Raw genomic sequence first — 12,691 nt, forward strand, 5'->3', positions numbered from 1 at the left:
AAAAAAGAAAAAACAATTCTTCCTCGTTAGTCGTCAGGTACTTTCTCAAAAAAAAAAATCACGTAAGTGCTTCTGAGATTTTCGACTTTTTGCCTCCATGTATACTCCAGGGAACTCACAACAACAACTCATTGGGGCGATACAATTTTAAAACTTTCCGAATCATGTCTCTTGTCAAATCCCGTCGGAAAAACGACTAAAACGTCTTCTTCTAAGCGAGTGATTCTTGAGATGCATTCCATCTGCTTTTCCTTTAAGGATATGAGGTCAGTAAAGATTTGAAGAGATGAAAATTAAAGCATGCTGAAAATTTGCCGTTCACTCCGGCAGTCGCCAAGAACGGCTTCGTGTTTTGAAATTGTACCGGAAGTCAGAGACGCAATCATCTACCGATACTCGGGATAATTTAGAAATTTCATGCGAAAATGGTATATACACAAGCAAATCCGCTCTGTTGCTATCAGTGTTTAATAGCAGTCCTAATAGTCGATAAGCGAAAAGGGACACTTTCACAGAGTGTTATGGCTTTTTCAGTACTTAGTATTTTCTCTTATTTTCGCTTTAGCATGCGGGAGATCTTGAATGAGTCACGTAGATGAGCAATCAATCATGCCTATTAATTGATTTAATTCATTTTGAACTGATTCTTGATCTTTGATCCTTGATCCGGTGATCCTTGATCCTGTTTTTCCAGGAAACCACTGTGTCGAGATATTTTGATATTTGAAATATTTGTCCCGTGGTGTCTATTTACGCAACACGCCTTGCATATTTTTAGCTACTCCAACTTTAAATGCCGATATCTAGACATCTCATCGGAATATTGGAAAAGCTTGCCCTCCTTGTATTCACTGTTGCCTTGTGAATAGGACTGTGCAGTCATTTTGCTTGTGCTGCGGCATCCAATACTCAATAATTTCAATAGAAGAACCTTTGGTTGTTTAGCGCCTGATCGGGTCCTGACGCTTTCCAAAAGGAAATCTCGCTTAAATCATATTTTTTATCATTAACTGCTTTTAATACGCTTTTTTCTGTTGTATAGATTGTTAGGATTTTAGTGAGACTAGTGCGTGTACGAATTTTCTTCTGAAGGACACCCGCGAAGGTGAGGAAAAAAAGCTTGAAAGGATCAAAACAGCGGGGAACGAAACGTCTCCTTAGCTTTTTCCGTGGCCGCTTTGTCGCTTACGGTCGTTTTAACGCTGTTTTGGCGGATTTTTTTTTGTAATGCGTGTGGTGCTACTATTCAACTGTGTATAAAATAAAAAATTGAATTATAGTAGCAGCATGCGCATTCTGATAACCAATTGCAAAGACCTGTCACATTTTTGTAATCAGTGATTACACCAAGTGCGACCTACCTGTTCCTACGCAGACAAAAACTTGTCCACGGAGACAAGACGGAAAAGATCTTTCTCTATTTCTTTGCCGAGATAAAAACTTACCATCTTTCCTATTCTATTTACAAAACAACCTTGCAATTTATCGACAATTTGACAATCAGTTAATTTCAAGAATTAATTGAAATGCGCTTAAACCACTCCTTTTAATTCAATCTTCATTGTACGTTTTTCGATCGGTCACGCGCATCTCGTGAAGAACAAATTTTCCCGGTTTATATTCTTTTGGAGAACCCGCGAGGTACAGGCCAGGGCAGTAGTTCTGTCTGTTCTGGGGCCGATTTGTATTGCGGGAAATATGCGAGAAAGCCCGCGCGAAATAAAGTTACATAAACTGACAAGGTTGTAATGATGTAACGGGTAATTTTATCCACGAGTCTAACCCACGACGCTTTTTAATTGTCTCGGACATTTTCGGTGAAAAACATTGTCGGCGATATCTAGGGGCTTCTCGAAAATATTTCTTAAGTCAAACGGGCTCCAAGCGCCTGGACGCGTATTCGAGGAAATACGGTATTTTCGTTTTCCTTGGGAATTCGGGTTAGTGGGGGTTCTACTTGTATGAAGCACAATACTTATTATATTTATTATGGTGTCTTATTTATCGATAAGAATACATAATTTTGAATCACTGTATTCCTGTCTTGAAATGGTAAGTGGGACCAAAGGCAACGAAACTCAAACCGCGTCCCAAGATTGCAAGGAGCTATGTCATCTGCCAGTGATACCCCCTTCTCAAAACAACCTAATTCCAACTCAATTGAACCAAGTTGAGTCGACGTCTCGGTTTACAAGTTTGATTTTAACACATAAAGAACTCACAAGTTGAATTCCTCAAAATGAATCAGTTTTATTTGTTCACAGGCAAGGATTCTTTGGCAGTGATTTGAGAAGTGTCCATGTAAAATCACTGCAACTCATCTAAGGGCACCGAATTTTGTAGCAGATCATGCTATTATATTTGTGCTCCCATTCCGGGCATATTTTTTTACTTCCTTTATCTAAATTGCAATTTTTGGCCCAATAGGTGCAAGAATCCTCACTGATCTGAAAATTGTAGAGCCATGTGTTTGGTTGGCATGTTTTCTTTGGCATAGAGTCATTTACGGGGGAGCAGAAGGGAAGATGGCTCAAACTGACGCTTCTTGCTGTGGACAGAAAAGAAAAATAAATACCAATGATGACAGATTCTTAGGGAGGAAGTAAAGGTCGCACAATCAATAGCCATGAAAATTCGACAAGGTCAAATTATCATACTGTCCGTATCTTGGCGATGGGTCGTAACAGACCGTATTTTGAAATGTTTATCTCGGCGAGTGCATATAAACTTGTTATGTAATAAGTAGAGGCCAGCTTACGCAAGGGTGGCCATAAGACGTTTTGTATTAAATCAAAAAAGAAAGACCAGATAAAAGCACGCCGCCACGGGATAAATAACTTCCAGGTTACCAGGTGAATTTTTAAAGTAATAGGAAGTCAGTAGACGATATTCTGTATAGCTAGGTGTTTTGTGGCAGCTTTGCACTGCGGACCCGCCAAAATTGATATAGAATATGAACCATCAACAAAGAGGTATTTATATGACTGTTTATAACCAGTTCTTTTCAGGCGCCTTCTTTTTGTTATTGCTTATTTTTCTCCATAGTCTTTAGACTGAGGAATCTCGCTGTAAATAAGTTTACTTTTGTGACCGGGCATTATAATATCAGTGGAAGAAGAATTACCTGTAGACCTCAAGTAAAACTTATTTGAGCTGTAAATAAGGACGAGAAACTAGATGGATTACTATTTAGGCTCAAGAGACAAATATCGCCCTTTTTAGGGGAATTAAATTAACCCTCAAGTATCGAGGTGAGAAATGGAAAACCTTGGTTCAGTTCAACTAATCTACTTTGTTTAACTAAGTTTTTATATTTACCTAAACGGCTTTTTACGAAATTCCTTTCCTTCCCGATACCGGTTTTCACAGAGTTCAAGTCAACCTCTTCCAAGCGAATAACTGGGAACTGGCCACAAAATTCTTGAACCTGTTCACTGAGGAGAGTTTTATCAACTTCTTCTGCAACAGCCCAGTACTTTCGGACGATTTCACTGCTTTTTGAAGGAGATTTGAGCGTCTTTTATGCAAGGAAAGGCGATTGAAAGATCAGCATGATGTACGTGTGTAAGTATATGTCTATAAAAGAGATTTCATGTTGCCGTGCGTATATTCAGATCACAGATGACAACGATCGCAGGCGAGTGTGTCTTGCGGACTTCTTCTGTGACCTTTTGCTAAACAGACCCACGCAACCGTGGAATCCATTTGTTTTACGTAAAAAGCGAGGCAAGATGTTGTTATTGGTGACGTCACATTTGCGTCTGCCATTAACAGATCATAAGTAAAAACCAATTAAAATGTATGTACAAGGTAGCGTATGTGTACACTCGTTTTCAAAACGTTGCAATGTGAGAATATATATGAATTGTATACCTTTTGTTTTCCATTAAAAGGGTGTTGACTAAATAAATTTTAGGGAAAAGAGAAAGAACATTAGTTAATGTAAAATTTTCCAAAGTCTTTGTTTCACAAAAAAGGTGTTGTTCCTTCGATATGAAATATTCGCACATCGTGCATCATGCACATCGTGCATCATGCACATCTATGAAGTGTAATTACCGTCAAAATTTAAGACATTCAGTTATGATGTTCAGACATCTAGTTATGATATTCAGACATGCAGTTATGATATTCAGACATGCAGTTATGATTTTCAGACATTCTGTTATGATATTTAATAGAAGAGTCGACCGTCTTATAAGGGAACATGCATCTCAGGGCCTCGAAAATGGTTCTCCAACGATCGATGCAGTGGCCAGTGCAGTGAGCGGACGGGAAACCAACGGACGAGTACTGGAAAATGTTCGAAACTTATTTCAGCCGTACACGGCTCGCGACAATTTTAACTAGTTTCTCGAGCAGCAACAGACAGCACTTGGCATCGGCATCGTTAGCTCCAGCTACTAAAACGGAACTAACAGTAGTGTTTTGCAAACGAGATACGTGGACGCACGAATTTTTTTGTTTAGCAGATGAAAGAGAACATGGCAGTCCCCAGCAGATCATTAAAAACAAGTTGCAACAGGCGGGTGTCACGAAAACTCAGACCCCTCGAAATTTATTTAAATTTTATTTACCAAAGAGATAAACTCGACTCGTGATCAATTCTTAACATGTCGCGTATTTTTTTTGTCACACATTCAATCCACGGGTATAGATTCACTTTGATTCAATGTGCTTTTTGGGTAATTTTTTAACACGCAGTGAACATGGTGAATGCGTAGAACATTTTATGAATTAAAACTCTTACTTGGCTGTCAGTATTTAATTGAGTGTATTCTAATAGATAATTTAAGGGATATGAAGGAGGATTAAAGTTCGAAATGTCGCCTAGCCGAATAAATATTAACGGACACTCTCGAAAGTGGACAGCTCTACTTACGGCCACCTAGTCAAAACCCCGTTTTATTAAACTCCCATACAAACTCTGTATTTTCCCATTCTTGTGAGCGGACACTTTTTATGGCCACTGTTTTCGCTACTCGAGGGTGTCCGCTGAGAACTTCGACTGTATAAGAGTAGAGTACCGGTCAAAGAGGTTTAATAATGCAAATTTACCCATGCCGAAAACCATTGCTGCGGCCGATCGATCGCTCGATAGATCAACTCTTTTTCTGCCTCACTTGAGAACTCTAGCCCAAGGGTCGCAAAATTGTCTTCGTTTTGGGACTGGTGGGTCGAGTCTCTGTTTGTATCCATGATTGTCGCGAAATATTTAAGAATTTTAACAGAGCGACAACAAGGATCTGTGTGACAAAGTAAACAAACGTCCCAATTGGCTCGTCAAAATCACGCCACAGTTTAATACTTTGGTGTTAGAGCGCGCGCATTTGATCCAGTTAACTGCGAATGAAACGCTCAAAATTAATGGGAAAAATGGAGGAATCTAAGCTAAATGAAGTCTTGTGTCACTCTAAAATGTTTTTATACTCAACGATCGGACAATTTTACGAAACGTGCAACTTGCGAGTATTTTTTCGGCCTTGTTTTCTCGGGGTCTGAGTTTTCGTGACACCCCATTGGGGTGTCACGAAAACTAAGACCCCGAAAACTCATGTTTCCAACAAAGACAGGGCGACAGAGAGTGGATATATTGACATAATTATCATTTTGGCGGGAAATAAATTATCTTGACCAAAACTCGTTTCTGAGAGTCACGACGAACTGCATGTTACCATGTCAAAACACCATAATGAAATGGACGCTATGAAAATGACAATTCACATAGCACGGCTACATGTCTGAATATCAAATCAGTATGTCTCAATATCATAACTGCATGTCTGAAGATCATAGCTGCATGTCTCAATGTCATCACTGCATGTCTCAATATCATAACTGCATGTCTGAAGAACATAACTGCATGTCCCAATGTCATATAACTGCATGTCTCAATGTCATAACTGCATGTCTCAATATCATAGCTGCATGTCTGAAGAACATAACTGCATGTCCCAATGTCATAACTGCATGTCTCAATGTCATAACTGCATGTCTCAATATCATAACTGCATGTCTGAATATCATGACAGAATGTCTCAATATCATAACTGCATGTCTTAAATTTTGACGGTAATTACACTTCATATACATTTATGCTGACTTGTACATAAATTTTGATTGGTTCGTACTTATGAGTTATTAATGGACAGATTCATAGATGACGTTGACACCTTTTTAATGAAAAACTAAAGGTACATTCCATATTTAATTTTTTTTCCAAATTGCTACGTTTTTGAAAATGGGTGTATATATATATATATATATCTTATAAACCGAGGGCTGTACTGGGAAAATATCGGCCCAAGGTCTTGACAGTACGGACCTCGCTGCGCTCGGTCGGTACAAAGAAGACAGAGGGCCGATATTCTTCCAGTACGGTCCCGAGCAAGCTTGGTCAATGCGAGATTTATTATACGACTGAGGTTCAAAGGGACACAAGTGCGGTATCATTCGGGACCATTCAGGACAGTGCCCAGTCCAATACTTAGAGAATATTGACCAGGAATAGAGCATTTTGATTGGTTGATTTTAGTTATTGGCCCTCTGACTGCTTGAGTTGTGTAATAAATTAATAGATCAATATCTCTTTACCATTTGCAATCCAGTCCTTAGATCAGCAGGCTTTGGCAAGGTGTGAGGCAGTGGTCCCAGATAACATTTGGCTTCACTTTTTGTGCAGCGCAATGATATTTTCTAAAAACCAAAATTTGGGGAACTATAAGTCTTTGACAGAGACTGAGCAATGAAGGGGGGGGGGGGGGAGAGGGGAGGAGGGCTGGAGTTAAGCATTCCCTCCGTCAGTCTGTAACTCACTCTCTGGCAATTTATTCTAAGATGTTTTTGAAAAGGCGAGATGACGTGTTATTGATATCATTGAATGGTTAAAAATACAGATAAAGACTCTAATTTGATATTAGATATACCGTGTTATTAGATATACTAGAGCTTCATGGTACAAAGGCTGATTGCTTTCTTCCGTATTTCCTTCAATGACTGACTATGCTGTGCCCCAACTCAAACATTTGGCGTGAAACAAACTCATTTACCTTATTGAAGTCAAAAAGATAGTCAGCTTCGGCAAGTCCATTGTGAGCCGGTACGTGGACGTACACAAGATTGTTTTCCTCGTCAATCCGTATCTTCTCAATTAATTTCGTTCCTCTCTCCGTGATGTGAACATTGTAATCGTTCCAGTCGACTTGTTCCACGATTTTATCTTGTGCAATCTATAAAAAATATACAGAACTCAAACGGCGTTTTACCGAAGGTCAGCTCACGGTCATTTGATTTTAAGTCAATCGGTGATTTGTGAGATTGCTGAAGTCTCTTTCACATAAGAAGGGAAAGGCTCTAGCATCGAACTCGCCTGGTAAAATTCATCGATTTTATTGATTGAGAGAGTTGAACTAAATTCATAAATCTCCTAGCAACTCATCATTTGTAAATTATAATCAACATGGAGAACATTGAAGCTACTTACCGTGGCAAAACTTGGATTTAAAATACAGAGATACAAAATCGAAAGGGTTCCAGTTGTAATAAAACCCTGAAATCAAACAAAAAAGGGAATTAAAATCACAGATTCGCGCAGCCTGAGACCACCAAAACCTAATTATAACGTACAACTTGAAAGAAATGAGCTGAACATTCCTAAATACACAGTTTGTCTTTGTGAAGACCAACACCAAAGAAGTTCATCGAAAAATATAATTTTTATGTAAAGAAGATGCCTTAAACGATTTAAAACAATTTGCACTTACCATGGTAGGTTACAATCGATGGAATGGCTGAATTGTTTTGTTGCTTTCTTGTCACCCTCTGACAAACTTAGTTAGCGCGTTGCTGTGGAAAAGTGTTTGCTTTTATGTCGTTTCACAAGGAAGTGAAATGAGAAGCTAATATTGTAGCTATATAAGGCAAAAACAGTTTCTTAAGGAACAGAGGAAGTATTTGAATTACCTTCATAGGTGGTTTGTGAAGTTATTACTTCTGCTATAGCTTGCAGTCCCCAAAACCCTGTTTGTATCAGCGAGACACAATCTTACCAGGCACACGTGTTTCAGTCTCTGAGCCATGTCTCAAGACTTCCGTCAATGTGAACATAGAACGTGTTTCTGTTATCTCGTACTTGCTCTATCACAGGCGTCTTACGTTCACGTCTCGAGAAAAAGCGAAGGATTATTTCATGAATGCGTCACGCGTTGTGTGATGCGGTGTTAAGTTACGCGGCAACCGTTGAGAATGCGTTATAAAGAATATAGTATGGGGAATAAAGTATGGTTCATTTAAAACACTAAATATTCCGAAATATGAATATTTTACACGTTATGTTAATAAAAATTACTCATTCTTTGTGTTTCCACTGTGTTTTTTTGGCAATTTCCGTCGTTTTGGGCTTGCTTTGGCATCACTGTTTTCCTGTTTTCACTTAAGGCTGCTCACTACGATTTCGACCGTTGTTCACGCGGAGGCGGTTTGAAACGACAAAACACAGCAAGTGAGGAAGGTTTACATTTATTTTGAGCTTTAACTCAGAAATTTCATGATATAAGTTTACGATAACAAGAATGTTTAATATTCTCCCATACATTCCTCTATATTTCGAATAAACAACCACACTCGTCGCTTGTCTGGGCTCCCTGTGACCCAATATCTCTACACCCTTATCAAGGACAACCAAACTCTTGACATGCGTTGAATAGTATCGTTGTTTCATTCAAACTAACAAATAATTAACTAACAAACAATTTACCCAACGAACAAAAGAACGATTCAAAGTTTGCCGTACCCAGATAACGGAGAAAGTAAATAAACTAAGGGAAAACAAAATACAAACATGCCATGTGCTTTCCTCCTTAAACTCAACAACAAAGAAAAAAGAAAAACAGTCAATGAGGTCAGCGCCTCAGTGTATCTAAGCCTTCTCATAGTGTCCACTTGAAACTGACAAAATGGACCATATTTTATTCCCCATACTATTCCTTATAACGCATTCAAACTCTCAACGGATGCTCGCGTAACCCAACACCGCATCACACAACGCGTGACGCATTCATGAAATAATCCTTCGCTTTTGCTGAAGACGTGAACTTGGGACACCTGTGGCTCTATTTGATTTATTTTTTCCTCAGCGAGACATACGTATCCAATCCAACATAAACAATGTTTAGTTGATTCAATCTATGATCTGAGCGCGAATTTCTAAAACGCTAAGGTAACGCTGTAGCCATAAAGTTCTTTACGCGCACAATGTGTTTCATCGACAAAACAAAATCAAACCTATCGATACAGGACACGAAGCGAAGCAAAGCAAAGCGATCAAAGCGATGAAAAAGTGATTTTGACTGAATCCTCGTTGCCTTAAGCTATTCTTCAACAGGCGTACGAATTAAACGGCTGACCTTAACTACAACAGACGCTGAACTAGACCTTGACTGACGGAAATATTAAATAAGAACTAAATAAAGTACTAAATTAAAGCCACGGGAGTCTGGCCGTCCGCTTCAAAAATAAAAAAAACATCCCTTGACCCTACGGCCCTCAGGATGTATATGGATTAATACCTCCGTTTTCGGTAGATATCTTACTTAATTACGAGATGAAAAAAACTCGAACTCTAAATTTATTAAGCTACCTTCTGCTTACCTGGAGTAGAAAAGTCAGTCGATAAACGTCAGTGTCAGAACATAGCCGATTGGCACGTCTCCGCAATCTTTAACCTCGATTGATACGAATGTGATAACAGTAATAAAAATAGAGTTGAAGCCCACGAAAGGCCAAAGAACATCTTATCATTGTATGACGGGGTTCGTTTCTCTCAAGTGACGCAGTTCAAATACGATTATAACAAAACAACTGCATCCGCAGCATCTTCTTTGCTTGCAAAAGAGAAAGTCCTACACCATATTTTACACCATTAGACATCTTAAAGTTAGAGAATATTTTTAAATTAAAAATTGGCTCTCTTGTGCATAAAATTCAATATCGGAAAAAGAATATCCCTCCGGTCCTTTATGATCTAGCTCAACCGGCTTCAGCAGTCCATAAATACTATAGTAGGTGTGCACTTATCAAAACTTGTACAGACCATTTTCTGGAACCGATTATGGTCTAGCAAGATTTAGCATAGTGGCATCATAGACCTGGCAAACGATACCTATTAAAAAAAAGTGTTTTCCCGCCAAAAGTTTTAAAAAAGAATGTAAACTCTTCCTACTTGGCAGACAGACATCTTGATCAACTCTAATACATCATATAGCTCTATTTTAATATTTTAACTATACAGTGTATGTGCTATCTCCTTAAGTATTTAGTCTCCACCCATCTGTAACTGCTCTATGGTAGTAGCCAACTTGAAAGCTTGGCTCCTTTGGCTACTACACACACGTTCCGCTGCTTTGTGTAATTTTATGTATAGTTAGAACTCTCTTCCTTTTTTTTTTTTTCTTTCTTGGTGTTGTACTTTTTTAGTAGAATGAAATGAAAGTTCTGATGTCCGATGTTCTGATGTCAAACTGCTTACCAAGAGACTATAGTAGAGGGTAAAATATCGACTGCACTGGACTATTTTTTGGACCACGTTTTGGACCACGTTTTGGACCACTTTTTGGACCATTTTTTGACCATTATTTGGACCATTTTATAGGAGAGGGAAGCACACCATTAGTACTTAGGGAGGGGTGGGTGCAGTTTATAATTACTGAGGGAGGCTGGGAGGCAGAGTGTTATTACTCAGGGAGGGTGGGAGGTGGTTGTAATTTCAAACACGACTGGTTAATGGAGCTTTTACTCAATCGTGCAAATCTTTTGATCGGTTTTTCGACTGACTTTTTGTATATCAAAATTTTTGCGCTGGACCACGGCTTTTGTTTAATTTTTTTGTCACGCGAAAGCGAAACTGCTACGTAAACACTTGAATTTAATTTCTCTTGAAAATATCGTGTTTACGATCCTTCACTGTTGAGTTATGCGTGTGCCTTTTGAGTCGACTTGTGCACCATCGGTTTTCCTTTGTGTATACAGTATGTAATTACCAGATTTATCTATCTTCCTCTGTCATCGATGTTATCACGGAATTTCCGGTCCTTAGCCCTTGACTTAGCAGCACATAGAATTCACAAGCGCTATCGGAATTTTAACGTTTATGCGTTTGATATATAATATCATTGTTGGTACAATCGTACAAAGCAACCTTCTGTAGAGTGTTTCGAAAACACAGACCTCGAAAACGCAGACCGCAGACCGCAGACCTAGTGTGCAAGCCTCGACTTCGTCTGAGAACCTGAAAAAAAGTGATGGTAAAGATGACTCAAAACGGCGGAAATCGCTAAAAAACACAACGGACACACAAGAAGTGAGTCAGTTTTAACAATCTTAAGTGTAAAATGTCATATCATCTTTCGTTGCCCGTACTATTCTTTATAACGCATTAAAATTCTCAACGGTTCCTCACGTAACTTAATAGGGAGTTTAAGCAAATCACTACGGCTGGCGCTGCTACGGTTATCGTGGTTGACGAGGCTTGGGGAGAGTAGGTCGCCGTAGCCCGCCAAAATTCAACTTTAAGCAACGCGAACTTCAAACCTAGTACGGCTGAGAAGTTTAAAACCAATAAATTAAGCGTCTTCGCGGTAGTTTTTGCACGTCTAAAAACTCAAAATGACTTCGTTTAAAGGGACGAAGGATTCTAACGTTTGGAAAAAAAAAATTGTAAGCGATCCTTTGCACCGTGAATGAGTGAATTAAATTAATTAGCTTACGTGTTGTAAAATTGCCAGTTTGGAGCTTATAAACACCAAAGCAAAGTTTCTACGCGGTCCCTCATAACCTTCGTCATTCCTCGGCTTCAGCTATTTGAATTTTAAGTAGTCTTTGAGGTTTAAAAAAGAAAAGTTAGACTTTCTACCTGCACATTTCTCCTTGCGTTCGCTGCGTTCTCCATATGCACACTGCTTCGATCCTTCGACAAACCCGGCGGCAAAAATAAAGGCAGATTCACTTGGTAAGGGACAGCAAGCTTGATAAATATTCCCGATATTTATAATGATAAGCTATAATTTATAATGATAAGCTATTTTTAAAGATGTTAAGTGTATTTCAATAGTTAAAATTGCTCAGGAGAATGTATAAAGCGAAGAAAGAAGCGAGATAAGTTCACGTACCACAGACTACGCCGAAACCTTTCCACTCGCGTAGAAGGATTTCCCGCTACGGCTGGATGGGAACCACTGACATGCGCAATGACTCGTTTCTGGACAATTTTACTTCCGGTAGCTGTAGCAGCGCCAGCCGTAGTGATTTGCTTAAACTCCCTAATACTGCGTCACACAACGCGCGACACTTGCAAGAAATAATCTTTCGTTTTTCCTCGAGACGTTAGCTTGGTACGCCTGTGCTCCAACTTTAAATGTCAATGTCTAGATAGCCTACGTGTAGCCGTACCCATTCCCCGTAGAAAAACGGAGAGGGAACCGTTCCCTCCCCGTATTTCTTGGGGGATGGTTACGGCTACACGTGGGCTAATGTCTAGACATCTCATCAGAATATTGGAAAAAGGCTGATAGTTTCTAAAGAAACTGTTTGGGGCTGCGTCGGTGGAGGTAACGAAATAATTTGAGTATATCAACAAAGTTGAAATGGTAAGTTGGCCACCGATTACGATTATTAAAGCTGACGTTTCGAGCGTTAG

The 12,691-nt window shown here is 39.2% G+C and overlaps 2 protein-coding genes across 3 annotated transcripts in view; both read right to left on the reverse strand.

The window, feature by feature from the left end:
- LOC111326494 (abscission/NoCut checkpoint regulator) overlaps nt 1-12,691 on the reverse strand; it is a 152,091-nt gene that overhangs the window by 10,912 nt on the left and 128,488 nt on the right. The gene's annotated exons all lie outside the window — the stretch shown is intronic.
- On the reverse strand, nt 2,226-8,206 carry LOC111326527 (uncharacterized). Of its 2 annotated transcripts, XM_088725728.1 has the most exons (7): nt 7,963-8,199; nt 7,764-7,845; nt 7,484-7,549; nt 7,050-7,229; nt 6,595-6,696; nt 3,319-3,517; nt 2,226-2,548 (listed from the first exon to the last, which is right to left on the reverse strand). In XM_088725728.1, exons 2-7 carry the CDS (start codon nt 7,764-7,766, stop codon nt 2,322-2,324), a joined length of 777 nt encoding a protein of 258 aa, XP_088581854.1. In that variant the 5' UTR covers nt 7,767-7,845; nt 7,963-8,199; the 3' UTR covers nt 2,226-2,321. The 2 variants fall into 2 exon arrangements, with proteins under 2 accessions (XP_088581854.1, XP_088581855.1); XM_088725729.1 differs by lacking the exon at nt 6,595-6,696 and having other exon boundaries at nt 7,963-8,206.

Source organism: Stylophora pistillata, chromosome 6, assembly GCF_964205215.1.
Source record: "Stylophora pistillata chromosome 6, jaStyPist1.2, whole genome shotgun sequence".
Taxonomy (NCBI): domain Eukaryota; kingdom Metazoa; phylum Cnidaria; class Anthozoa; order Scleractinia; family Pocilloporidae; genus Stylophora; species Stylophora pistillata.

Bases quoted from the DNA above. Each gene is read 5' to 3' on its own strand.
- LOC111326527 (XM_088725728.1), bottom strand. The intron at 3,518-6,594 runs GTAAAGAGATAT...CTTGCATAAAAG, and splicing joins TAAGGACTGGATTGCAAATG to ACGCTCAAATCTCCTTCAAA. The intron at 2,549-3,318 runs GTAAATATAAAA...TTCTGTCCACAG, and splicing joins TTTCGTAAAAAGCCGTTTAG to CAAGAAGCGTCAGTTTGAGC.